The sequence below is a fragment of the Muscardinus avellanarius genome (assembly GCF_963383645.1).
Source record: "Muscardinus avellanarius genome assembly, chromosome: 3".
Classification (NCBI taxonomy): domain Eukaryota; kingdom Metazoa; phylum Chordata; class Mammalia; order Rodentia; family Gliridae; genus Muscardinus; species Muscardinus avellanarius.
In genome coordinates this window covers 136995052-137021572 of record NC_137788.1, presented here as the reverse complement: position 1 = coordinate 137021572, position 26521 = coordinate 136995052, and the positions used below count along the sequence as shown (strand labels likewise).

General features: G+C 37.0%; 1 protein-coding gene across 2 annotated transcripts in view; it reads left to right on the top strand.

Annotated features, from left to right (window-relative positions):
• MYO9A (myosin IXA) overlaps positions 1-26521 on the top strand; it is a gene marked incomplete at both ends in the record, with an annotated part of 187408 nt that overhangs the window by 111606 nt on the left and 49281 nt on the right. The window contains 7 exons of one of the 2 annotated variants that reach the window (XM_080693311.1): positions 319-1926; positions 6926-7001; positions 7488-7700; positions 17050-17162; positions 22704-22837; positions 23422-23645; positions 24134-24250. In XM_080693311.1, the coding sequence (XP_080549437.1) occupies positions 319-1926; positions 6926-7001; positions 7488-7700; positions 17050-17162; positions 22704-22837; positions 23422-23645; positions 24134-24250 (2485 nt within the window). Of the gene's footprint in view, positions 1-318; positions 1927-6901; positions 7002-7487; positions 7701-17049; positions 17163-22703; positions 22838-23421; positions 23646-24133; positions 24251-26521 lie in introns of both variants that reach the window. The other variant, XM_080693312.1, reaches the window with a different exon arrangement.

Genomic DNA, 26521 nt, shown 5'->3' with positions numbered 1-26521 from the left:
CAGCTCACATAGTGAGTGCCACCTGACCCATGAGAACACTGCCTATCCACGTAGGTAGCATAAAAACATCCTCACAGCTGGACGCAGAGCACACATCTTGGGGCCCTGCCACTTGGAAGGCTGAGTAGAAGGATCACTTGAGTTCAAAGTTTGAGGCCAACCTCAAACATTGTGAGAATCCATCTCAGGAAGAAAGAAAGGATGGAAGAAAGAAAGAAAAATGTGTAACATTTCGTTTTGTAAAAAAGCATAATAAATGTATTCTTTCTACTGGTAACTAAAAGATGTCTGTAACCCATTTTGTCTGTTTTTATATAGATTTAAAGCTTTAAAAGAACAAAGGCTAAAAGAAACAAAGCTAGAACTTGGGTTGGTGAATATCAAGGCATATGAAGCTCTGGAAATTCAAGGTTCAGACCCTTCAAAATGGGAGGATTGTTCCTTTGACAACAGAGTGAAAGCCATAGAAGAAGGTAAATCTGTGATAGAAAGTAATCGACTTAGCCGTGAAAGTTCACTGGACTGCTCGAAGGAGTCTCCAGACAAGTGGCAGGAGAGAGCCAGAAGCCAAAGTGGTATGGATTTGCAGGAAGATGTGATTGTAAGAGAGAGGCCAAAGTCCTTGGAGGATCTCCATCAGAAAAAAGTAGGCCGGGCCAAAAGAGAAAGCCGGAGAATGAGAGAACTAGAGCAAGCTAAATTTAGCTTAGAATTGCTGAAAGTTCGTTCTCTTGGTGGTGTGTCTCCTTCAGAGGAACGCAGATGGTCAGCAGAACTGATGCCTGAAGGCCTACAATCCCCACAGGGTACACCTGATAGCGAAAGCTCTCAAGGGAGCTTGGAACTTCTGAGCTGTGAGGAAGGTCAAAAGAACAAACTAGAGTCTATAATTTTAGATGAAGGAGACTTGAAAGCTTCATCACCTAACATACCTAGCAGTTCAAAATTTGATTCACAGGATAATGCCTTTAGTGCTTCAAGTGTGACTAGCTCTGAATTGGTTCCAAAGGGAGCACCTTCTGACTCGGAACATTTGAAGAATGGGGCTTTGAAAGAAAAGCTAGTCTGCGATTCAGAACCTATTACTTATAAACCACAGCTGAGAGATGTTTTTATTTCAAGTAGTTTGCCTACATTTTTTTATATTCCCCATCAAGACCCTCTGAAAACAAGTTCTCAACTAGACACCAGCACCCACAGAAACAAACTGCCGGGAAATGAAGACACACCGGGGACAGCTCTTACTGTGGATATAAAAAGAGAAGCTAGAAAGTATTACTTATCTGGAGATCAAGTGGTTCCTTCTTTGAATACAGATATTTCTAATACTGTGCTTAAGAAGTTAGAAAAACTAAACACAGAGAAGGAAGAGAGGCAAAAGCACTTGCAGCAGCAGAATGAAAAAGAGATGATGGAACAGATTCGCCAGCAAACAGACATTTTAGAGAAGGAGCGAAAAGCCTTCAAGACAAGTGAAAAGTCACAATCTGGGGAGTCTTTCTTGGTACCGTCTTTCTATCAGACAAAGCACAGAGTAGAGAGGCCGTCCTCTCTCTTCATTGTAAATCCCCCAAATAGGGGAGAACCCAGTGTGCTACGGTCCCCATCATCAGTGATTGCACAAGACCCAGCTCTTGCCCCAAAAGACAGTCTCCCTGCTCACTTACCCATAAAGGACCGACCTGTCACTTTGTTCTTTGAAAGAAAAGGAACTCCATATCAATCTAGTGCTGTCAAAGAATTTTCCAAGATAGAAAGAATGGGCACCCAGCAGAGTGTAGCCTGTAAACTCTCTAAGAATCGCATGTCGAAGAGAGAAAACCTTAGGTCAGCTCAGTCTTGTGACCACAAATCTGATGATCCTTTGAGAGAGGGGAATAAAAAGGCCATTTTCTTCACACCAAAGGACAATATGAGTATTTCCCAGTAAGTGAAATGTTCATTTTTTGTATGTAATGGGAAAATTCTTATTAAGGTCTATGTCATACTCCCATTCGTGTGGGTTGTGCTTAAATTAGACATTTTTTTCTCTAAAAATATTACCTTATTATAGATTCTATCATTCATCTGAAACTAGATATATTTGTACCCTAGGAATCTTTGAGCACAGGTAGCAGAGTTTTTATTCTTCTGCATTAAGTGAGGAAGCATTTGTAAAGGGCAATACATTGCTTGTAAATACAGTAGGCATTTAACAAGTGCTGGTTACTCTAGAGTTTTGAAGTTTAGCAATCCAAGCTGATTACTGTCAGGCTTTAAAGAAATTAATGTGCTTTGTCACAGCTATTGATTTATTTATAGTCTTCATTTATTTCTATATATTTTCGTGTGTGATAAAACATTACAACACAAAATTATCTTCTTCACCATTTTTAGGTATATAGTAACTTTAGTGTTAATTATACATCCCCTATTGTGCAACAAATCTCTAAAACTTCATCTTGTAAAACTGAAATTCTATACCCACTTTACCCCTCACTTTACCCCTCTCCTTAGCCTTTAGAAAACACCATTCTATTAGTTTTTAAAGGCTGTGTGTGTGTGTGTGTGTGTGTGTGTGTGTGTGTGTTGTACTGGGGATTGAACCCAGGGGCATTCTACCTGAGCTACACCCTCAGCCCCCTTTTTTATTTTGAAACAGGGTTTTGCTAGGTTGATGAGTCTTACTACTTGCTGAGGCTGTCCTTAAACCAGTGATCCTTCTATCTCAGCCTCCCAAGTATTGGAATTACAAGTGTGCACCACCATGCCTGGCTAAAGATTAAAAAAAGAAAAAAAAACTTGTCATTATGAGCAAAGATTCTCTCTTACTTTGTTGATGGGAATAGAAGCCAGGCCTCTATTTTGAGCAAGTATTCAACCACTACACTATTCCCTAGCCCAGAGAAGCATTTTTCATTGGTACATAAAAGTGAGCTCAAATTTCACATTAACAATGAAAATACCTTTTATTTCTCCTATCCTAGTATCAACAGTTCAGTCTTTCAGGTTTTAAAATTGCATACAGATTTTATAGAAACCCTTTGCAAATATGGTCAAGGGATCATTAATAGTCAATTTTTCCACTAGAGTTTTTTCTACATATTATGGAATACAATTGAGTTTAATAACACCTTGAAGTTTCAAAGTTTCATTCCTGCCCTTTAATCTAGAGATTGCCCAAAAGTGTAAAGATTCTCCATACAGCATATCTGCCAATAAGAAAATGTTAAAAGCATATTTCCTAGCTGGGCGTGGTGGCGCATGCTTTTAATCCTAGCCTTTAGGAGGCTGAAACAGGAAATTCGCAGTTTACAGGCAGCCTCAGCAACTTAGTGAGACTCTGCAAATCAATGAGACCCTGTTTCAAAATAAAGAATAAATAAAAATAGGGTTGGGGGTGTAGCCCCGAGGTAGAATGCCCCAGTACCCACCCCCCCATACACACACAAGCTTATTTCCTAGTCAGGCATGATGTAGTGCACATCTGTAATCCCAGGGCTTGGGAAGCTGAGACAGGAGGATCACAGTTTTGAAGCCAGCCTGAGCAATTTAATGAGACCCTATTTTTAAAAAAAGATGGGGAGGCTAGGGGTATAGCCAAGGAGTATAATGCAGCTGGGTTCAATCCCCAGTACAAAAAAGACTAATTCCTTTTATTCTGATTAACTTTAATATGAAATCTGTATGTATATAGGTACTAATAAATGTAAAGTAGCAGTTGGATCTATGCATTTGTTTTGTAACTAAAGACATAGTTGTTAATTAACAAAACAAAAAAAAAAAAAGCTGAGCATGGTGGCACATGTTTGTAATCCCAGTACTTGGGAGCTGGGTCAGGAGGATCAAGCAGATTCGAAGCCAACCTCAGCTACTTAGTGAGACTCTCAGCAACTTAGACCATGTTTCCACATAAAATGTAAAATAGGTCTAAGAGTATGGCCCAGAGGTAGAAAGCTCCTGGGTTCCATCCCCAGTACCAGAAAAAGTAAAATAAAAACAATCACCCTGTGAGTTATCCTTTTTGTCATTTTTCCAAGATAGAGTCTTAGGTTTATTTGATCTAGTTTCCTTTACCACATTATTGATTTACTTATCTTGAAAATGATTATATATTAGATTGATTATATGAAAACATCAGAATTTGGTTTCATGATTAGGAAGTGATACTAGGTTAGTGTTCTCTTTATATCATAATGATGATAAGTACATAGTGGTCTTCATATATTTGATGAGCTAGAGCAAAAAATAAATTATGGAGAAATCTGAAACTGCTGTGTGTTTAAAAGTTAGCTTGAATGGGAGCAGTCCTAGTGATTTTTGTTTTTTATTTTTTTTTTAAGAGAGAACCAATACAGTCATCTTTGGCAGGAAAGATTCTAGGGGCCAGAAGGAATTTTTCAGGACAAGTTAGAATTGTTAAACTTGAATCACACACTGGTCAAAAAAGAGATCTTTAAGATGCTTTTAGTTGATAAAGATTGCCACTCATTTTATTTGTTTACAGACTTAATTGCATAGGGAAAATGACTGGGTTGCCTCTTATGGCCCTTAAAATTTATAAGTTAAATGAGCTGGGCGTGGTGGTGCAGGCTTGAAATCCCCGTGCTTGGGAGGCAGAGATAGGAGGTTCGTGCAGGTTCGAAGCCAGCCATGCTGGCTTAAGAGACCCTGTTTCCAAATAAAAATATAAAAAATAGGTCTGGGAGTGTAGTCCAGAGGTAGAAGGGCTTCCAGGAACCCCAGTACCACACACAGAAAAAAAGTTAGATGAAAGATTTTGAATGCAAAAGCAACCTACCAATCGGTATTTTAAGTTTTTGTCTACTTTTGATTAGTACTATACTAAGAGATTAGATATGATTGTTGATGAGTTTATAGTCCCACTGAGGAGAGGTTAGCAATATGTTGTTGATAAATTTTAAGACTCATAATTCTGAACTAATACAAGAAATTGAGGCCATGAAAGTATAGATTCATTTTAGATTTTCATCAGATTTTGACGACCATTTTTACATAAAATTTACTGATAAAGCAGTCAGATTATATAGTTATTCAAGCAAAATAAAAAAATTCCCAAGCCAGTACTATAATAATATCTGTACGGTTTGGGGCATTCATTTTTGTGTGTTTGTGTTGTACTGGGAATTGAATTTAGGGGCTGTCTACTTCCCAGCTACATCGGTAGCCCTATTTTAAAAACATTTTATTGGTGCATTATAATCATACATCTTAATGGAGTACAAGATGGTAGAGGCATACTTACACACATCACTCATTTACCCCATCCCCTCTCCCCTCCCTCTTTCTCATGCTTGGCTTAGTGATTAATATGTTTGTGAATGTATATCACGTACATTAGGGAATTTCTCTTTCTTTCTCCTATCCCCCTCAGTTATTTGCTCACCTATGGTTTCACCTTCTTGTCTAGAATTCCTCCTATGACCCTTTTTCTCCCTAGTTTCCACATGTTAGGAAGAGCATCTGATATTTCACTTTTTGTGACTGGCTAAACTCACTTAACCTAATATCTCCAGTTCCATCCATTTCCCTGTAAATGACATCGTTTTTTCTGTATGGCTGAGTAAAATTCCATTGTGTACATATCCCATAGTTTTGTAAGCCCTTCATTTGTTGATGGACATCTTGGCTGGTTCCATAGTTTGTCAGTTTTGAATTTTGCATTGTGAACATACATACGCATGCATTAGTTTGGTAGTTTGGTTTCCATTCTTTTGGATAGATACCCAGAAGTGGTATTGCTAGGTTATATGGTAGGTTCATTCCCATTCTTCTAAGGATCCTCCATACTATTTTCCAAAGTGGTTGCACTAATTTGCAGTTCTACAAACAATGTATTAGAGTTCCACTTCTCATCCTCTCCAGTATTTGTTGTTGTTTTTGATTTTTTTAAATTTTATAACAGGTTCTCACTAAATTGTGGAGAGCCTCACTAAGTAGCTGAGACTGGCCATGAACCTATGATCCTCCTGTCTCAGCCTCCCAAGTATTAGAATTACATTAAGTGTGCCACCATGCCTAGCTTAAGGGCATTCTTATTTTTTGTTTTTGTTTTTTTAACTTGACAACTTCTTACCCTGCTAGTGTTGGTATAAGTCTATATAACCTCAAGTTTTAAAACTAAGACACGTGATGAAAACTATAGAGAAAGATTTCAGAAAGAGAGACTTTTTTTAACCAATAGGAATTATCTCAGGTTTTTATCAGGTACTTTACAATGTTTAAATAAAAAGGCTTCTTCTAAGACTAATATCCTAAAGTTTTAGGGGATTTGATATTTTTCTCTTTTTTTTCTTTTTTTTTTTTTTCTTTTTGGTGGTACTGGGGTTCCTGGAAGCCCTTCTACCTCCGGGATACACTCCCACGGGCTACACTCCCAGACCTATTTTTTAACTTTATGTGGAAACAGGGTCTCTTAAGCCAGCGAGGCTGGCTCCGAACCAGCGCGATCCTCCTGTCTCTGCCTCCCAAGCGCGGGGATTACAAGTGTGCGCCACCACGCCCGGCAGATATTTTTCTTATTATCAAATCTACTCAGTTCTTGAACTGATTTTGCTGCCATGATTTTTTTTTTCCTTTCTTTCTTTTTGGTACTGGGGATTGAACCCAGGAACATTCTTCCTCTGTCACTGCTACTATGTTTAAATATATGTCATTGTAGTAGAATATAACACATGATTTTCAGGGCAGGGCTTTTAGGAATTCAGTCATACATGTAGATTCTTCATAATAGTACTGATGAGGTGATAGGAGAAAAACCTGATATATTGTTTTGGGAATTATCTAGAAATATTTATAATTTGCTAGGATTCTTTATCTTGGCTTGTTAAAATATATTTTATACTGTACTTTATGGATGTCTGCTAGGAATTGAAATATAATTTTGCTGATTTATTTAAAGTGTAAACAAGGAAGCCATAAACAGTGAAAATCCTCAAGTCCATAAACAAAATGAACCAGCATGGAAACCTGTGAAGTTAACTGGACTGGGCCATCGAGAGGTAAGTATCTTCTATGTGAAGTAGATGCATGTTATTTTAGAAGTTACTATTCTTGTAGTAGAGCAACCTCATCTACACATTACTCCCAAGTATTTTCAGGGAAAGAAACCATGAGCTAAACCTGTTGTAATTAGGAAGGTGTACTCTAGGCAAGGAATGATGCCTAAAAACACAGATTATATTTACAACAAAAAAGTTGCTAAGAAAAAAAAATTTATTCAAGTGACTCTGGTGTGACTTTATGGCAGTGAAGGATGACTTAATTGACTATGGAAGAACAATGTAGATTTAGCTTCCATTCTTAATGTTTGTCCAGAGTAATATACTTGGATTCCTTTTGGTCATCTGTGCTACTTATTAGTAGAAAGGGCATTTTGGGGTGGAGGGATATTTCAAGAAATTCATGAGCCCTCTTTCATTGGCATCATCTCCCCAAAACAAAACAAAACATTGTTGTGTTGTTTGTTTTATCATTTGGTCAAGCAGGTTGCCAGACCGGCCCATAAAAAGAAAGCTCGAATGGCGCGGACGCGCTCCGATTTCTTGACTAGAGGTACTTTTGCCGATGGGGAGGGGGATACAGAGGAAGATGATTACGATGACATTATTGAGCCCCTTCTCTCCCTTGACCAAGCTTCTCACTCTGAGTTAGAGCCTGCATCCAGTCTGGGTCAGGCCTCTCACAGTGACTCCGAAATGGTAATTTTACAGCAATTTAAGAAAAGTAGATAGCAAGCAAATCTGTTGGGAATAGTCTTTGCTAATCTAAAGCTAACCTTCACAGCTTCTTCCCAGATAATGGTTTGTACATGGGAAACCTCAGTGAACACAGCAACTATAGCTAAATTTTAACTGACTGGAATTCAAATAGAAGGTATTTTTTACAGTATATATCAAATTACAAATAATGCAAAACTAAGGTTAACTTAGCCATAATATGAAAATTTTTTATTTTGTATCTTAAACTGAGTTTATATTTTTCTGTAAAGGGCCAGATAAATATTTTAGAATTTGTAGATCATACAGTCTCTTTGCAGCTACTTCACTTGGTTATTGTAAACACAATGAAAGCAAACACAAGACAGTAAATAAATAATGAGCATTGCTTTATAAAACTATAGAAACAGGCAGTGGACCATATTTGGCATGCTGGTCATAGTTTACTGATCCCTTGTTTAGGGACTAGGGTATTTGATAAACAATTCAGTAGAATTTAACTCAAATATTATTCACTTTAATTTTTTTAAGCCTTTAAACTTGCTATTCTTCCCCCTCACCCCCCGTTTTTGGCTAAGACTATAACTTTATACTATAACATTTCAAATTAGTACACATAGTTTGACAAGAGTCAATCAGTATATAAACTTAGTATATTTATAGATATATTAGGGTAGAGGATTGTTTTGAATCCTAGAAAATATATAATGATCTTCATGTAGCTATAAGATCTTATCAGTGATGAAATGAAATATGACTTATTTCTCTGCATATACATTAGTTGGCTCTTTAGTGTTCTTTAGTGTCTATTTATTATGAAGGAAATTTTTACACTGATTTTTTTTTTTTCCCCAGTACCAGGATGTAACTCAGGGGCATTCTACCTCCAAGCTATACCCTCAGCCATATTTTTTATTCTTTATTTTAAAACAGACCCTAAGTAGCAGCTGAGGCTGTTCTCGAACTGTGATCCTCCTGTCTCAGCCTCCCAAATGCTGGGATTACAAGTGTGTGCCACCACGCCCAGCTATACTGATCTTTGAGCTTTGAACCATTTTAACTGCTTGATTTATGTTGAGGACCCAATTAGATTTTCTCTTAATTTTCAGAATATCCTTTTTGTCTTTTTTGGGAAATAGACCCAGCTTTTAAATGACAATACTGTTATTCTATGAGGAGAAAACAGAAAATACAGTATGTGTTCTTGATTAAATAAATGAGTCATTAACCAGCGCCAAACTAAGATTATAGAAGTTGGAAACAATTTACGTTATCTGTTGACATATATATATAAAATTAGAGCTAATGTATCTTTAGTGTAGGATTAAATAACTACTTTGAAAGTGCCCTGTATTTGAGTTATGAATAATGAAATATAGTCTGTTACATGTTTAGTAGTTAAAAATGAAATTTTATCATGGAAAAATAATTTTATTGAAAAATACTTATTTATGTAGTATAAATAGAAGAACTTAGCACTTACAATTGCTGTTTTACTCCTGAGAGTTTCCTTTGTAACAACCTTTAGTTTTTTGGTGGTAGAATTTTCTCACACTGGAAACCCGCTGAGATGAATAGGGAAGTCGGGCTTTCTGCTTGGAGCATTCAGCTCCTCCTGGTGTAGCCTCTGTTCACCTGCTTGATGGTCACTGCATGCTGGTAGTTATAGAGCACCTTCCTGTAGCGTTAGACGCCTCTCCAGCTTTCTCACTGTCCTCTTTTCAGCACTGGCCTTTCTAGGAACAGGTGGTGGTGCTTCTGGTGGACACTTGCATGAAGAAGCTTCACTTTATAAATATGCTAACATATTTATTGGGGTTGAGGGCGGGAAGGGAACAATTTTAAAATGTGTTTTCATGTTCATCTTGAAAATATGCCATGTTCTACTATTACCTGATTTTGTGAAGATGAAGACATATTGTATCTAAAAGGGTCCTTCTGCATTCTCAAAATTCAAATATATTAAAATAGATTTGATAGTGGGGGGCACATGGAACTTTTAAGAATTCAGATGTTTTTGTTTTTGCCCCCTCCCCCGAAAGCAATCTTATATTTGCTAAGAAGTGTGCAATTATATCTTAGTAGTAATGGCCATCTGACCTTTCTAGTTGTGAAGTAACTGGTCTAATGGGATAAAGACAGTTACACAAGAATTACTTAAGGGGATTTGATAAGGATTGGATCTTGAGTTGTTACCTGCTGTGGGAAGGGGAATAAAGGGTAGAAACTTACCTCCTTTGTGTGACTTTCATGTGTGTGTGTGTGTGTGTGTGTGTGTGTGTGTGTGTGTGTGTGTGTTTGGGGGTACTGGAAATTGAACCTAGGGGCATTCTACCTCTGAGCTACACCCACCCACTGTCTGTCCCTCTTTCTTTCTTTCTTTCTTTCTTTCTTTCTTTCTTTCTTTCTTTCTTTCTTTCTTTTTTTCTGTACTTGGGATGGAACCCAGGGACCTTTTGCCTCTGTGCTATACTCCTAGACTTATTTATTTTATTATTTATTTTATATTATTACTAATGTTTATTTATTTATTTATTTTGGTGGTACTGGGGGTGGAACCCAGGGGCTTTTCTACCTCTGGGTTATACTCCCAGACCGATTTTATACTTTATTTGGAAACAGGGTCTCACTAAAGTAGCTGAGGCTGGCTTCAAACCTGTGGGATCTTCCTGTCTCAGCCTCTCAAGCGCTGGGATTACAAGCATGCAGCACTATGCCTGGCCCTTATTTTATTTTTATCTGGAAACAAAGTCTCACTAAATTCCTGAGTCTCACTAATTTTGCTGAGGCTGGCCACAAACCTGCAAGCCTCCTGTCTCAGCTTTCCAAGTACTGGGATTATAAGCATGTGATACCATGCCCAGATTCTTTTTTTTTTTTTTTTTTTTTTTTTGGTGGTACTGGGGTTCCTGGAAGCCCTTCTACATCCGGGCTACACTCCCAGACCTATTTTATACTTTTTTATATTTGGAAACAGGGTCTCTTAAGCCAGCGCAGCTGGCTTCGAACCTGCGCGATCCTCCTGTCTCCGCCTCCCAAGCGCAGGGATTACAAGCGTGCGCCACCACTCCTGGCCATTTTTTATTTTTGAAACACAGTCCCACTAGGTTGCTGAGGAGTGTCACTCGGTCACTAAGGTTGTTCTTGAACCTGCAGTCCTCCTGTTTTAGCCTCCCAGGTACTGGGATTACAGGTATATACCACCACAACCAGTTATTTTATTTTTTTTTTTCTAAAAAACTTCCTATTTCAAACTCAATAATTTAAGTAACTGCTTAGTGTTGATGTGCTGCTTTCAACTCTTAAAGCTGCCACTTTGGCATTTATGCAAGAAGGAGATGTTCTGCTAAGCAGTATTTTTAAGATGACTTTTGTGTAGTTGTTTAGTTTCTTGGTCTTCTATATTGTAAGTAGGTGAGTAAAACTATTTTTATCCCTTATCTGTAGCATTGGTATAGGAATCATGATTTTCTCTGTATAGATTTCTTCTACCATTAGCTAGATTTAAAGTAATAATCTCTATGAAGATATAACGCCTATGTAGCTCTTCAAATTTCAGTTTGATCTTTATTATTTATCTTGACCTCTAGCACAGCAAAACTAAATTTCTCATCGACCCCCCCCCCCAGCCACCCAAATTGCTTTCACATCTTCTTATATTCCTCTTTGTTACTCTCTGAGATATTCTCCAGTCTTTATCTGTATTAAATTTTCTTTCTCTCTACATAGACTGCCAGAAAAAAACTGTTGAGTTGGGCCTTAAAAGGTTTGGATTGGCCGGGCATGGTGGTGCACTCTTGTAATCCCTGTGCTTGGGAGGCGGAGACAGGAGGATCGCGTACGTTCGAAGCCAGCCTCGCTGGCTTAAGAGACCCTGTTTCCAAATAAAAATATAAAATAGGTCTGGGAGTGCAGCCCGAAGGTAGAAGGGTTTCCAGGAACCCCAGTACCACACACACAAAAAAAAACTATTTTATTGTACTCTTGCTTTATTTGTTATTTTAGTTAAGTTTATTTAATCTTTTAGATTGGAGACCTTTACAGTTTGTTCTTTACTTTTCAAGTCTAGGATATGATTTCAAATTAGGCAGTAAAGATTAATGTTAACTACATACCTACTGGATTCACAGCATATAAATTCTGGTATTGTTTATTTTTTAAATTTTTCATTAATTAGTTGTGTTTGTGTATATGTGTTACTGGTAAAGAAACCCAGGGGCTTTTTACCTTCAGGCTTCGAACCTGCACGATCCTCTTGTCTCTGCCTCCCAAACGAGGGGATTACAAGCATGCGCCATCATGCCCGGCCTATTTTATATTTTTATTTGGAAACGGGTATCACTAAGTTGCTGAGAGCCTCACTAAGTAGCTGAGGTTGACTTTGAACCTGTGTGATTCTCCTGTCTCAGCCTCCCAACATTAGTTAGTTTTTAAAATTATGTTTTATTGTTTTACTTTTCTTAAATAGGGATTTCAGTTGTAAATAAGTTTTTTTTTCCTTCTTGTTTATCTTTTATTTTAACCAAGTCTGAGCCTTTTTACTTCTATATTATTTTCCCATCTATGTTCAAATGCCTCTTCTCTTTCTTGGGGGGCTACTGGGGATTGGTCCCAGGAACATTCTATCTCTGCCCTCCAACCTATGATCCTTCTGTTTCAGTCTCCCAAGCCACTGGGATCACAGGTATATACCATTATACCCAGCTATTCAGTCTTTTTTCCTCATTTTCTGAGCTCATTTAAGTCTCTCTTCCCTTCTTTCTGGGGTTTTGTTTGTTTGTTTGTTTGTTTGTTTCATTCACTTTTGATTTAAAATTTTGAACTTCTTATTCAAAATATTTTTTATATATGTGAGGATGTTTCATTTTGAGAGTTACTGTTCTGGTTCATACTGTGGGGTTTTGTTTTTGTTTTTTTGGTGGGGAGATGTGATTAATCAACAGAGTTGTTTGGATTCTCATTTTGTCATTTGATCCTCATTTGCTTTGTTTTCTTATACCTTTGTATAGTTTGTATGTTTTAATTTGTTTGCTTTGTATATATTTGGGTTGGTTTACTAGATAAGTTGAAGAATTTTTTTCTTCTGTGAGTGTAACAAACTATAGTTTCCTGGTGAACAGCCTGTTTTTTGTTTTGTGTTTTTGGTGGTGATGTTGTATGTCTTTCTTTTTTTTTTTTTTCTTCTTTTATTTTTTGACTTACTAGATTCAGAATTTCTGCTTTTAACTTACCCAGTCTCCAGAGAGCACCTTTTTCTCGATTCTCTTCTTTTTACTTAAGTGCAATGCCTTTGAAAATAGGTGACCCTGAATCAAGTGCATTTTTAAAGTCCTTTAGCTAAGGTCAGTTCTCTAATCTACTGGTGATCTTTTATGTCTCCGTACTTAAGGTGGACCTTCTCTTTCTGAAGAGAGAGAGAGAGAGAGAGAGAGAGAGAGAGAGAGAGAGTGTGTGTGTGTGTGTGTGTGTGTGTGTGTGTGTGTGTGTGTGTTTTACTGGGAAGTGAACCAAAGAGCATTTTACCCCTGTATTTTTTAAATTTTGAAATAGAATCTCACTAAGTTGATAAGTTTCACTATTTACTGAGGCTGTCCTGAATCTGTGATCCTTTTTTCCCAGTCTCCCAAATACTAGGATTATAGGTGTGCACCATCATGCCCAGTTATTTTAGATCAGTTCTAAGCTCATAGCTAGTTTATGCTTTCCACTTTGCACAACTTTTCTTAGACTGTTTTTGTTTCTTGCACAAGCTTGCATGAAACTCAGAGCTTGCTAGGATTTTGTGTCTTTTTTTTCTCTTGACAGGTAATTTGAAGTTTGTGTGTACTCTTCTTTCTAGTTATGTTGCTGTGTTTAGTGTAGTTTTATTCACAATCTATAAACTTTCCTTGCCTCTTTCTTTTCTTCTAACAATTTAATTTTTAGTTTCCTTCATTTCTGGTTTTTGCTGAATATAAAACTGTGTTGCCATTAAATTATTATACCAGTTTGCCTGGAATACAGGGGATGAATATCCATATAGATCCAGAGTGCAAATCATAATTGAGTTTAATTTTATGAAAAACTTGCCTCATAAAGTCATGAATATATCCTTTTGCACTACATTAGGAGCCACATCTCTGTTTGTAAGACTAATTATAGAATTATGCTATTGATCTGATCCTGGATTTATTATCATGATTTTATAATTGAGATGGAAAATATATAGTGAAATGCACAGAATTTCATTGTGTATTTTGTGTGTGTATGTGTGTGTGTGTGTGTGTGTGTGTGTGTGTGTGTGTGTGGTACTGGGGATGGAACTCAGGGGCCTTCTACCTCTGAGCTACACTCCCAGACCTAATTTATATTTTATTTGGAAACAGGGTCTGGTAAGCCAGCTGAGACTGGCCTGAGTGATTCTCCTGTCTCCCAACTCCCAAGCTCTGGATTACAAGCATGTGCCACCACGCCTGGCTTCCATTGTGCATTTTGATCACATGTAATCTACCCTCTTGTCAAGAGTTCTATAATGTCAACAGTGTTCTCAAATTTTTACTTTTCTTCTTTCTTTCCACTCTCAGAAGCATTCACTATGCTAGAACTTAATGTAACTAAATTCTATGCATTATGTGATAGGAAGAATTTTTTCTTTTTGTGGGTCTGCGGATGGAACCCAGGGGCATTTAACCATTGAGCTACACCCCCTGCCCTATTTTTATTCTTTATTTTGAAACAAGGTCTCACTAAGTTGCAGAGGGCCTCACTAAGTAGGGGGTGCTGGCTGCGAACCGCAGTCCTCCTGTCTCCGCCTCCCAGGCGTGGGGATTACAAGCACGGCAAAATGTAGATTTTGATTTAACAAAAATGGACTGATTTTTCTCCTTTGCTGTGAACCATATATTTCTACTTATTCCCATGTTTCCACGCCTGGTTATTTTTATTGTATACTTGACATTGTGAGTTTTGCTTTGTTGGTTGCTGTGTGTGTGTGTGTGTGTGTGTGTGTGTTTCCCCTCAAATAATATTCTTTAGATTTATTTTCCAGTAAAGTTCCAGAGCTGGGTCCCAGAAGCAGTTTGATCCTTTTGGGTTATTCTTTCAAGGTTGAAAGGTTGATAGGTTCAAAATTGCTCATTTTAGGGCTAATTACTCTTGACTTTTGAGGTAAGATCCTCTATGTACTTTGTTCAGTACCCTGGGAATCATAAAATTATGTACTCTGGCTTTTGGGCACAGGCACTGTTACCATTTCTTAGTGATAGACACCTGTCTGTAATCATTTTAATTGGTCTTTTCCCTGGTCTTGGATTGTTTTAACATACAGAAGTATTGGTTAGTACTGAGTTAAATACTCAGTGGAGAACTTCTGCAGCATATCTCCAGAATTTTTGTTGTTGTTGTTATCTTGGACTTTTAGCTTCATATGTTTAACTCAGCTAGTTTCACCTGACTTTTCCCTCCCTGTGTCACAGCGTACATACTATCTTATGACAGTAAGCTGAGACAGGTATAGGGACCACTTCATTTGTTTTCTATCCATTGTCTTAATAACTGCTCTTGTAGCAGGGTGTGGTAGCGCACACCTGTAATTCCAATACTTGAGAGGCCAAGATAGGAAGAATGCAAGTTCAAGGCCAACCTCTGAAGCCTACTGAGACCTTGTATCAAAAATAAACAAGTAGAGTCAGGCGTGGTGGTGCACCCTTGTAATCTCAGCATTCAAGAGGCTGAGACCAGAGGACCGCAGTTCTCAGACAGCCTCAGCTACTTAGTGAGGCCCTTCGCAACCCAGTGAGACCGTGTTTCAAAAATAAGCCTGAAGCCGGGCCTGGTGGCGCATGCCTATAATCCTCACGCTTGGGAGGCTGAGATAGGATGATCACACAGCTTCTAAGCCAGCCTCAGCTACTTAGGCTCTCAGCAACTTAGAGAGACCCTGTTTCCAAATTAAATATAAAATAGGTCTAGGATTATAGCCCGGAGGTAGAAAGCCCCTGGGTTCCACCCCCAGTACCACCCAAAAAAAAAAAAAAATAGGGGTGGGGGCTATATAGCTCAGAGGTAGAATGCCTAGAATGCCCCTGGGTTTCATCTCCAGTACCATAAATAAATAATAAATAAATAAATAGAAAAAGGAAGGATGTATGTATGTATGTATGTATGTATGTATGTATGTATGAATGAATGATGGATAGATGGCAGGCAGTGCAGCTTAATGGTAGAGGGCCCCAGTGTCAAAGAAAAACCCTGCCATTTTATATTGTTTTGTCTATTTGTTATGTTTCAGGTAAAAGGGTAAAACAGGTCATTTTGTTACTCTATCCTGGCCAGAAGTAGAAATATGTTAATTAAACTCTATAGGATATCTTCTGTTTCTGTTGATAAGATCATATTCATGCAAACCACAAGGCTAAAGAAAGGATATTGTGATTATAAAAAAATGAAATAGTAAGCTGGGCCATGTGGTGCACACTTATAATCCCAGCATTCAGGAGGCTGAGACAGGAGGATCATGGTTCGCGGCCAGCCTCAGCTACTTAGTGAGGCCCTTCATAACTTAGTGAGACCCTATCTCAAAATAAAGAATAAAATATAGGGCTGAGGGTATAGCTTGGAGGTAGAATGCCCCTGGCTTCCATCCTTAGCACCACACACACAAAAAAAAAAAGAAAAATGAAATATTAGGAAATGACTTGAATAGGTTATTAGAATCTCTTGTCTTTAGAGGGGCACATTATGAACAAATGGGATGTGAATTACCAGTTGAACTTCAGGTCCCAGTTTGACAGCTTTGTAAACCATTTATAACGTAGAATATTAGTGATGCTAGTGATTATTTTTTCTTTGTTTTTTTGGTTCTTCTTACCTTCTGTGTGGTCTAGCTTTTTTGTACCTTGACTGGATATAAGAATCTATACCAGTAAGTTAAGCCATAAAAATAATTAACGCCTTTTGGTAGAAAATGAAGTATATACATAAAAAGAAGTACGAAAGACAATAATTAGTCTTCAAGATCTATCAAATCCTGGATCTTCTGTGTGCATCTTTGGATGGTCTTGATTGTTTTCTTTCCTTTCTTCATAAGATTCTTTGTTAAATTGTCAGAAAATATGAACTGGTGTATTCTGTTCAGCATTTTTATTAACTCAAGTGTTTCATATTTCTGATTACTTTAGGAAGTTTTCAGTAGGTTCTATTATGTCAGTTAATTCCTGGATAATACAAATGCATTTTATTTACTTCCAAAACAGCTGTAATTCTCAAATAATTATATAATCTGAGTTTTAATTATAGTGTTATCGTATGTTTATTTGTTTTTAAATGTCTTTCACATGTGTAATTATTACAGACATCACAACGATTTTCTTCCATTGATGAACAAGCAAAGCTTCATAAAACTATGTCTCAAGGAGAGATTGCAAAGTTGGCAGTAAGACAGAAGTCTTCAGATTCAGATTTAAGGTATAAAGTATACATAGAATTAATAGGAGTAATATAATCTTTCATAATTGATTGGAAAAATACTGTGCTTTTGAGTTAAATTCCATTTACTGATTTTTCAAGAAGTAAGTACCAATATTGATGGGTGTATATTAATTTAAATACATATAATGAGCTTTATATCCCTATAAGTTTAGCAGTATGATTTTGGGGAAGTCTCCAAATCATTATATGACCTGTAGTTTTTTTGTTGTAAAAGAAAAAAAAATAGACCAGATAAGATTAGAAATATGTTCAAGCTTTGGACTTGATTTCTTTTATGAGCTAATTATTTTATTTATTTTATTGTGGTAGTGAGGATTGACCCCAGGAGCATTCTATCTTTGAGCTACAACCCCAGGCCTATTTTATTTTTATTATGAAACCAGGTCTTGCTAGGTTGATGAGAGTCTCACTACTTACTGAGGCTGTCCTTGAGCCTGTTGTCCTCCTGTCTCAGACTCCCAAGTAACAGGGATTCTAAGTGTGGGCGATACTTAGTTGAGCTAAGTATTTTAGAAAAAAAGAAAACTTTAGGAAATAATTGTTTTCTTTTTTTTTTCTTTCTTTTTTTTTTTTTTTTTTTTTTGGAGGTACTGGGGTTCCTGGAAGCCCTTTTACCTCCTGGTTACACTCCCAGACCTATTTTACACTATTTTATTTGGAAACAGGGTCTCTTAAGCCATCGCGGCTGGCTTCGAACCTGCGCGATCCTCCTGTTTCCGCCTCCCAAGCGCAGGCCCGGCTAATCCTGTTTTCTTTAAGAGAGTTTATAGATTTTTATTTTTCAAACAAATATCTTTGTTTCTTAGTGTGTCATATAAGCATTTGGGCCTTCACTGAAAACTTGAAGATCATGTTGAAATCTTTCTATTTTATAATGCTGTTATAGAACACTTTCTCACTGATTGTGGAGGCCTTTCCAAGGCACCCAAATCCAGAACAGTGTATACTGGAAATAAAAAATTGGGAAGCAAGATACATAGTAGAAAGAACATATACCTGGTAAACACTTATATTTAATTTCTACTTCCTCTTTTCACATAGCTAAAATGACCAAATTACTAAAAATAAAACAAACAAAACCGGAATATAAACATCTTATTAGACAGAAAAATCTGAGTCATAAGCCATCTTGGTAAAGCTGAAAAAGAAATATCTATCTGACTGGTCCTCCCAGAAATTTTTTCTTTGGAAAGAATGAAACAGAAGATCTCTGGATTTAGAGTTTATTAGATACTATTGAGGGTTGGGGTACATATTTGGAACATGGGGACTTAGGGACTTTGGGAAGATAGAACTGAGAAAATGGAGAAAAATAAATTATTAATAAAATAATTCAGCTAAACTTCACAAAACTGAAGGACATGAGTTTCCAGATTGGAAAGACCCACTGAGTAACCAGCATATTGAATGAAATTAGACCCATAACAAAAAACATGTTAGATGAAAGAAACAAAAGAATCCATTATGATACTGAAAGTAGCTTTTCAGCTGCACAGTGAAGGAAGACACTCCAGATTGGGGCAGGTTAGGAACCTCATCTCTGAGAGAGATTTCTTTAAGAAGAAGAAACTGATAAAATATCTACTATGTTTAAACAAAAGGAGATTATATATATATATGGAAACACTTGAAAGTGAATTGTCTGCAGAAATGTGAGTAAATGTAAACCAGATGAATAGTCCATGTCAGGTACTTGGGGGCTCAGACAGGATTGCAAATTCAAGGCTAGCCTGCACAAAGTAGTGAGACCTGTCTCAACTCAAATTTTTATTTTTTTTAACATCAAATTTTTAAAAAGGGCCTGGGGACTAGCATGATGGCACACACCTGTAATCCCAGCACTTGGGAGACCGAGACAGGAAGATTACAGGTTCAGAGCCAGCCATAGCAACTTAGACCCTATCTTGAAATAAAAAGGGCTGGGGGTATAGTTCAGAGGTAGAATGCCCTTGGTTTCTATTTCCAGTGCTAAGAAACAAAAATCATAAAAAAGGGGGGATGGGAAGCTGGGCATGGTGGTGCACACTTGTAATCCCAGCATTTGGGAGGCTGAGACAGGAGGATTTCAGTTCACAGCCAGCCTCAGCTACTTAGTGAGACCCTTTGCAACTCAGTGAGACCCTGTTTCAAAATAAAGAATACAAAATAGGGCTGGGGGTGTAGTTTGGAGGTAGAATGCCCCTGGGTTCCATCCCCAGTACCGCAGAAAAGGGGGGATGGGCATATAGCTCAGTTTTAGAGCATTTCCCTAGCCTGTGTGAGGTCATGTATTTGATCCCCAGTACTATGGGGTGGGGGGCAGGGAGGAGAAGAAAGGAAAATAAAAGTGAGAAAATATTTTTAAAAAGCAATTTTTATGAGTAAGTTAAAGAAAAAAAAACTCCAGAATAGAGTGGGTCATGTAGGAAATTGTATGCCTTGACTGTTAATTACATAATAAAAATGAATACTGAATATTCCCTAAAGTAAATTCTGAATATTGATCTAACTAAAATTACAGTATTTATGGTATAGAGAAAAGATAGGAGTAGTGGTGGAACTTTTTTTTTTTTAGTGCTGAGTGTGGAACCCAGGTGCATTCTACCCCAGCCCTATTTTACTTTTTATTTTGAAACATCTCACTAAGTTGTGAAGGGTCTCACTCACAAAGTTGCAAAGGTTCTCACTCACTAATTTGAATGAGGCTGGTGGAGAACCTGCCCTTCTGTTTTAGCCTTCCAAAGTACTGAGATTACAAGCATAGCTATCATGCCTGGTGTGGTGGAACATGTTTAATCATCTGTGGTCACAGTATGATAGCAGTATACGCATGTTAAATGTCAGAAGAATCAGCTGGGTGTGGTGTTGAACACTTGTACTCCTAGTGCTCGGAGGCTGAGTCAGAAGGATGGCAGGTTTGCAGACAGCCTCAGCAACTTGGTGACTTTGTTTCAAAATAAAAAAATAAAATAGGACTTAGCTCAGATGTAGAATACCCCTAAGTTTGATTAATTCCTAGTATTAAAACAAACAAATGAAAAAACCCAAAATCACAGGTGTTAGAGGGCTGACAGAAATACAAGTTTAAGGGGTTATCTGGTTTTGGGTTTTTTTGGGGGGGTACTAGGGATGGAACCCAGGGGCATTTGACCTCTGAACTACACCGCCAGCCCTATTTTTTTATTCTTTATTTTGAAACAGGGTCTCACTAAGTTACAGAGGGCCATACTAAGTAACTGAGGCAGTCTGTGAACCGTGATCCTCTGTCTCAGCCTCCCAAATGCTGGGATTACAAGCATGCGCCACCACGTCTGGCTGGGTTATCTCCTTCTAAGTTACATGTACTGTTTCTCTTCCGCACTATTTATTTATTTATTTATTTATTTATTTATTTATTTATTTATTTATTTATTTATTTATTTATGGTGGTACTGGGGATGGAACCCTTTTACCTCCGGGTTCCACTCCCAGACCTATTTTATATCTTTTTATTTGGAAACAGGGTCTCTTAAGCCAGTGAGGCTGGCTTCAAACCTGGATGATCCTCCTGTCTCCGCCTCCCAAGCGCAGGGATTACAAGCGTGCGCCACCATGCCCAGCTCTTTTTATTTTTTTTTACAAAAAAATTATTAACTATACACATCTTATAAAGAGAAATTATTTTATAAGGCTTATTACAAACAACAGCATTATTCTGTCACCCTCAGCCCATGTTCTGTTCCTTTGAGGCCACCCTTTTAAATTGATATAATTAAAGCCCAGTATGGTTGCTCATGCCAGTACTAGGGAGGCTGAGTTCACAACTAGCCTCTGGTATTGAATTCCTGTTTCAAAATAAAGAATAGAAGTTAGGGCTACTCGAGTATGTAACTCAGAGATAGAATATCCCTGGGTTCAATCCCCAATACCACCAAAAAAAATTATTTGTAAGTTTATTCATTCACAAATTAATGTACAAATAACCCTCCTGGCAGAATGTCTAATATGGTCAATAAGCATGAGGTAGTCTTTGATTTATGTGTTGATGGAGTATATAAGCACTAAGATGAGGAAATATAGTAGGTGTGAATCTCAACTTTTTTGTTCACTGTTGGTTAACCTTAGCAAAGTTATCTAATGTTTAAGTGTCCAGTTTTTAATGTAAAATATTTTAGTACGTATCTGTTCTTCAAATTTCTAGAATTAGAAATGTTTTAATTTCAGATTTTAGAATATTCACATATATGTAATAAGATACTTTAGGGATAAAACCCAAGTCTAAATGGAAAATTAAGTTTCATATGTACCTTACACACATAGCCTTCAGGTGATTTTATGTTATACATTTAGCATGCATGTTTACTGTGACCTGCCACTTAATGTCAGGTGTCAAGTTTATCACTTGTGATACCATGTTGGCATTCAAAGTTGTATATTTTAGAGTAGTTTGGATTTTAGAGTTTTTGGATTGTGGATATTAAAAGTAAACTTTTGTTAAAAGTAAACTTGTTATAATTAAAATAACCCTACATAAGCACTTCACACTGGGCCTAAAACCAGATAAGAATTCAAATAAATAGTGACTATTGTAAATTATAGTATTGCTAACCTATGAATATAAATTAGTAACATTAAAGCTTTTATTATATAGTACTAGAATGATTTTAAATTATATTACAGTATGATTGTAGTGATGTTAAAATTGGCATGCTTATAGATAAAGCCTGGAAGAAAATTACAAATTATGTAAACTAACTCTTTTTGAGTTATTGGTTGATAACAATTTATTAAAAATTATTTTCTTTGCCGGGTGTGGTGGCACACGCTTGTAATCCCCGTGCTTGAGAGGCGGAGACAGGAAGATCACGCAGGTTCGAAGCCATCCGTGCTGGCTTAAGAGACTCTGTTTCCAAATAAAATATAAAATAGGTCTGGGAGTGTAGCCCGGAAGTAGAAGGGGTTCCAGGAACCCCAGTACCACCCCATCAAAAAAAAAATTTTTTTCTTTGTTGTTACATTGTCTGTATGCTAAATGCAAGCTGGGTGGGATATGAGAATGAAAAGATAGCACAGTTTGGGAATCATAGAGCCTGAGCTGGAATCCTAATTCCACTGCTTTCTACCTCTTTTATTTTAGATAATTATTTAACAACTATTTTTTTCTTCCTTTGGAACCCAGGGGCATTCTACCAAGCCACGTCCCTAGCCCTATTTTTAATTTTTAATTTTGAAACAGGATCTCACTAAGTTGCAGAGGGCCTCACTAAGTATCTGAGGCTGGAACCCGTGATCCTCCTTTCTTAGCCTCCCAAGTACTAGGATTACAAGCATGCGCCACCATGCCCAGCTTAACTTCTTTGAGTCTTAATATTTCTTTATTCAAGATTAGGAAACTATCTATTGTTCAGGAGAAGTTGAAGTCTAAAATTGAAGCATAAGAGTAAATTTAAATGTGTGAAGGTTAAAAGCTAATTAATATACACGAAAAGTTTGCAAAATGATACACAAATATCACTGGGGCATGCTGATTTCCATTCTTACTTTACTTTTTTAAAACAGACCTCAGAGAGCTAAGATGAGATTTTGGGCCAAAGGGAAACAAGGAGAGAAGAAAACTACAAGAGTAAAACCTGCCACCCAGTCAGATGTGTCAGCTGGCTCAGAAGTGATTCCATCTCATCAGTTTCCAGATGGTAAAAAGTGGACAGAGAGTGTAGCTTCTCTTAATTTCCGTTTGCTCTTTCTTGAAAGTTTCTTCTTTCTCTTTTTCTCCCTTCTTCTCTCCCTTCTTTGGTAATGAGTTCATTAGTATCTAGGTTAATGTTCTGCAAGACACTTCTACCTAGGTTTTCAGTATCAGACCATAGCTTTTGGGGGAGTTATTATATAATTTATAAAAAGTAATTCCATGGGGGTAGTGGGTCACATCTGTAATTCCAATGCTTGGGAGACTGAGACAGGAGGATTATAAATTCAAGGCCAGCCTCAGCAATTTAGCAAGATCCTGTTTAAAAATAAAAAATCAGAAGGGCTGGGAATGTAGCTCAGAAGTAGAATGCCTCTGGGTTCAATTCCCAGTAACCCCCTTACCTCAGTGGTAGTTATTTAATGCATTTTCTGTTGTGCAATTTGAATTGATTTAATATATGCTTGACTGAAAACATTAATGTTACTTTGCTTTTCAAATACTTTTGTTTCCTTCTGTTACTTACTAAAGAAACTTTAATGGTCAGTATTACTAACTATAACTTTTTGGGTATTCTGTCTTGAATTGTAGAATTAACTCAGTATCACCCAACACCTCCTTTGAGCCCAGAACTGCCTGGTAGTTACCGGAAGGAATTCAAAGAGAACAAAGAACCTTCTCCAAAGGCAAAGCGAAAGCGAAATGTGAAGATTAGCAATGTGGCTTTGGATTCTTTGCACTGGCAAACTGACTCTGTCCAAATCATAACAAGTGCCAGTGATTTAAAAAGCATGGATGAATTTCTTCTGAAAAAGGTACACTTTACGTGGCCTCTGAAGCTGAGTAGCTTTAGCTACAGATAGAATAGAATATGCCGTCTAGAGGTAGTGATTACATATGCTTCATCAAGTTAGATGATCTGTTCTCTATTAGAAAAATACGAAATAATAGGATATGCATTAGTCAGACTGGATAGATAGGATTTGTGGTTTTAGGCTTTACTATTAACTTTCATTTAATTATTGTCACATTACATTTCCTATATGATGATGAGGCTGTGGTTGCACACTTGCAGTTGTTTTTAAGGTATCAGAACTATTAAAAAATACAGTGTTAGAAAGGACCTAGAGCATCTAGTAGTAATAATAGCTTGGCTATATAGTTATACTTTTACCTTGATCTCGTTATAGTCTGTGGCTTGCACTTTTAGGATAGACTTTATTGATGAGACAATATGATTCTGCTGTTGTATTTACCACTTTTTAATTAGGTAATTATGTGCAACTCTTTCTATGCTTCCCAGATGAATGACCTAGATAATGAGGATAGCAAAAAAGATACACTAGTGGATGTTGTATTTAAAAAAGCCCTGAAAGAATTTCGACAAAATATCTTCAACTTTTATTCATCTGCATTAGCGGTAAGTTAGAATGTTAGGATATACTCAATATTTCTACTTATGAAAAATTTGATAATGCTCTAGTAGATAATACAGAGGCCATGTTCAACTAGAGATTTCTCTGTTCCTTGTGTGTTTTTTAGGTATAGTAAAGGAAAAATATACTGAATAACCTCAGATAATAGTGTCTCTGAATTTCCTTGAGTGGTTTTCCTTTTCCATCTTGAATCATTTCCCCACTTACAGATAATTTTTGTACCTTTAAAATTCTAAACACTAAAGAAATTGAAGATCTTAGAAGATGGAAAGACTGACTATACTCTTAGGCTGAATAAATATAATCAGAATGGCCATCCTATCAAAGCAATCCACCAATTCAGTACAATCTATATTAAAATACCATGGTCATAGTTGGGCATGGTGGTGCACGCTTGTATTCCCAGTGTTAGGGAGGCTGAGACCGGAGGATCGCAGTTTTCAGACAGCCTCAGCTACTTTGTGAGGTCCTTCACAACTCAGACCCTCTTTCAAAATAAAGAATAAAAAAACTAGGGCTAGGGGTGTAGCTCAGAGGAAAATGTTTCTGGCTTCCATCCTCAGTACCTTAAAAAAAAAAAAATAGAGTGGTCATTCTTCACAAATCTAGAGAAATCAATCCTAAAATTCATATAAAAAACAAAAATGGTTAAATAGCCAAATCAATTCTCAATAAGAACCATGCCTCAGGTATGATAAAACCTGATTTCAATTATATTACAAAGAAATAGTATTAAAAAAACAGTATAGTATTGGAACAAAAACAGATACACAGACCAAACAGAACAGAATAGAAGACTCAGGAACAAAACTTCTTATTTATAGCTATAGCCTGTTTATTTTTGATAAAGGCACCAAAAGTATGTGTTAGACAAAAGAAAGCCTTTTCAATTAATGGTGTTGAGAAAACTGGTTATCTATTTTTAGAAGAATGGAATTAAATCCCAGCCTCTCACCCAACACAAAAATCAACTCAAAATGGGTCAAAGCTAGAAATTAAACTAGAAACTTTAAAACTACTAGAAGAGGGCATAGGGCCTACCAAACCTGTAGTACTGGGAGAAACTTTCTCAATAAGACCCCTAAAACTCAGGAGATAAAAACAATAAATGGGATAACATTAAGCTAAAAAGCCTCTTTGCATCAAAGGAAACCATCAGGAATCTAGAGAGAGCCTATTGAATGCCAACTACCCTTGTGATAAAGTACTAATGTCTAGAATAACAAAGAGCTTAAACAAGCACTAAAATATCTTTGCGCTTTGGGTACATAAAAAAGGGCAATTAAACTGAATAGACACTTCCATGAGAAGAAGTATAAGTGGCCAATAACTATATGAAAACATGTTCACCATCAATAGTAGTCAAGGAAATCAAAACTACACTGAGTTTCATCTAACTGTAGTTAGAATGGCAACATTCAAGACCACAAACAGTAATACATGCTGACAAGGATGTGGGGAAATGGAGACTCCTATACACTGTTAGTGAGACTGCATACTAGGATAGCCACTACGGAGATTAGTGTTGAGGTTTCTCAAAAGATTGGAACCCAGCAATACCTTTCCATGGCATCTTTCCAAAGGAATTGAAGTCAGAATATTACAGCAATACACACATATCCATGTTTATAGCAGCACAACTCACAGTAACCAAATTATGGAACCAACCTAGGTGTCTATCAACAGGTGAATGAATCACAAAACTGATATATACATACAATGGAATTTTACTCAACCATAAGGAAGAACAAAATTATGTCATTTGTAAGAAATTGAATAGAACTGGAGAATATTATGCTAAGCAACATTAGCCAGTCTCAACATACAGATAGTTGTATGTTTTCTCTCATATGTGGAAGTTAGATAGAAATTGGAAAATAAGGGCAACATCAGATAGAAGAGCAGAGGCGCCAATGGAGTGATGGAGGAGGTTTAGGGGCATGGGAGAGGGAATAGAGAGGTAAAAATGTAACAGTTTTAATAGTGTTATGTACTTATATTAAATTACCAATTCCATTCTGAAAGACAAATACAGGGTAAAGGAGGAGAATGCTCCAAGATATGTGTGCATGTATGTTCCTATCACTCTGTACCTTATATAATAAATAATTATAATTCCAGAATAAAATAAAAATTTTTACTTCATATATCTTGGGTACTATTCTATTTCACCCAGTGGCTATCTAGTATTTTTTACTTGTCATAATTCTTTTCGCTCCTTGTCAAGCTATAGTAAATTCTGTGTGTGGGATGTG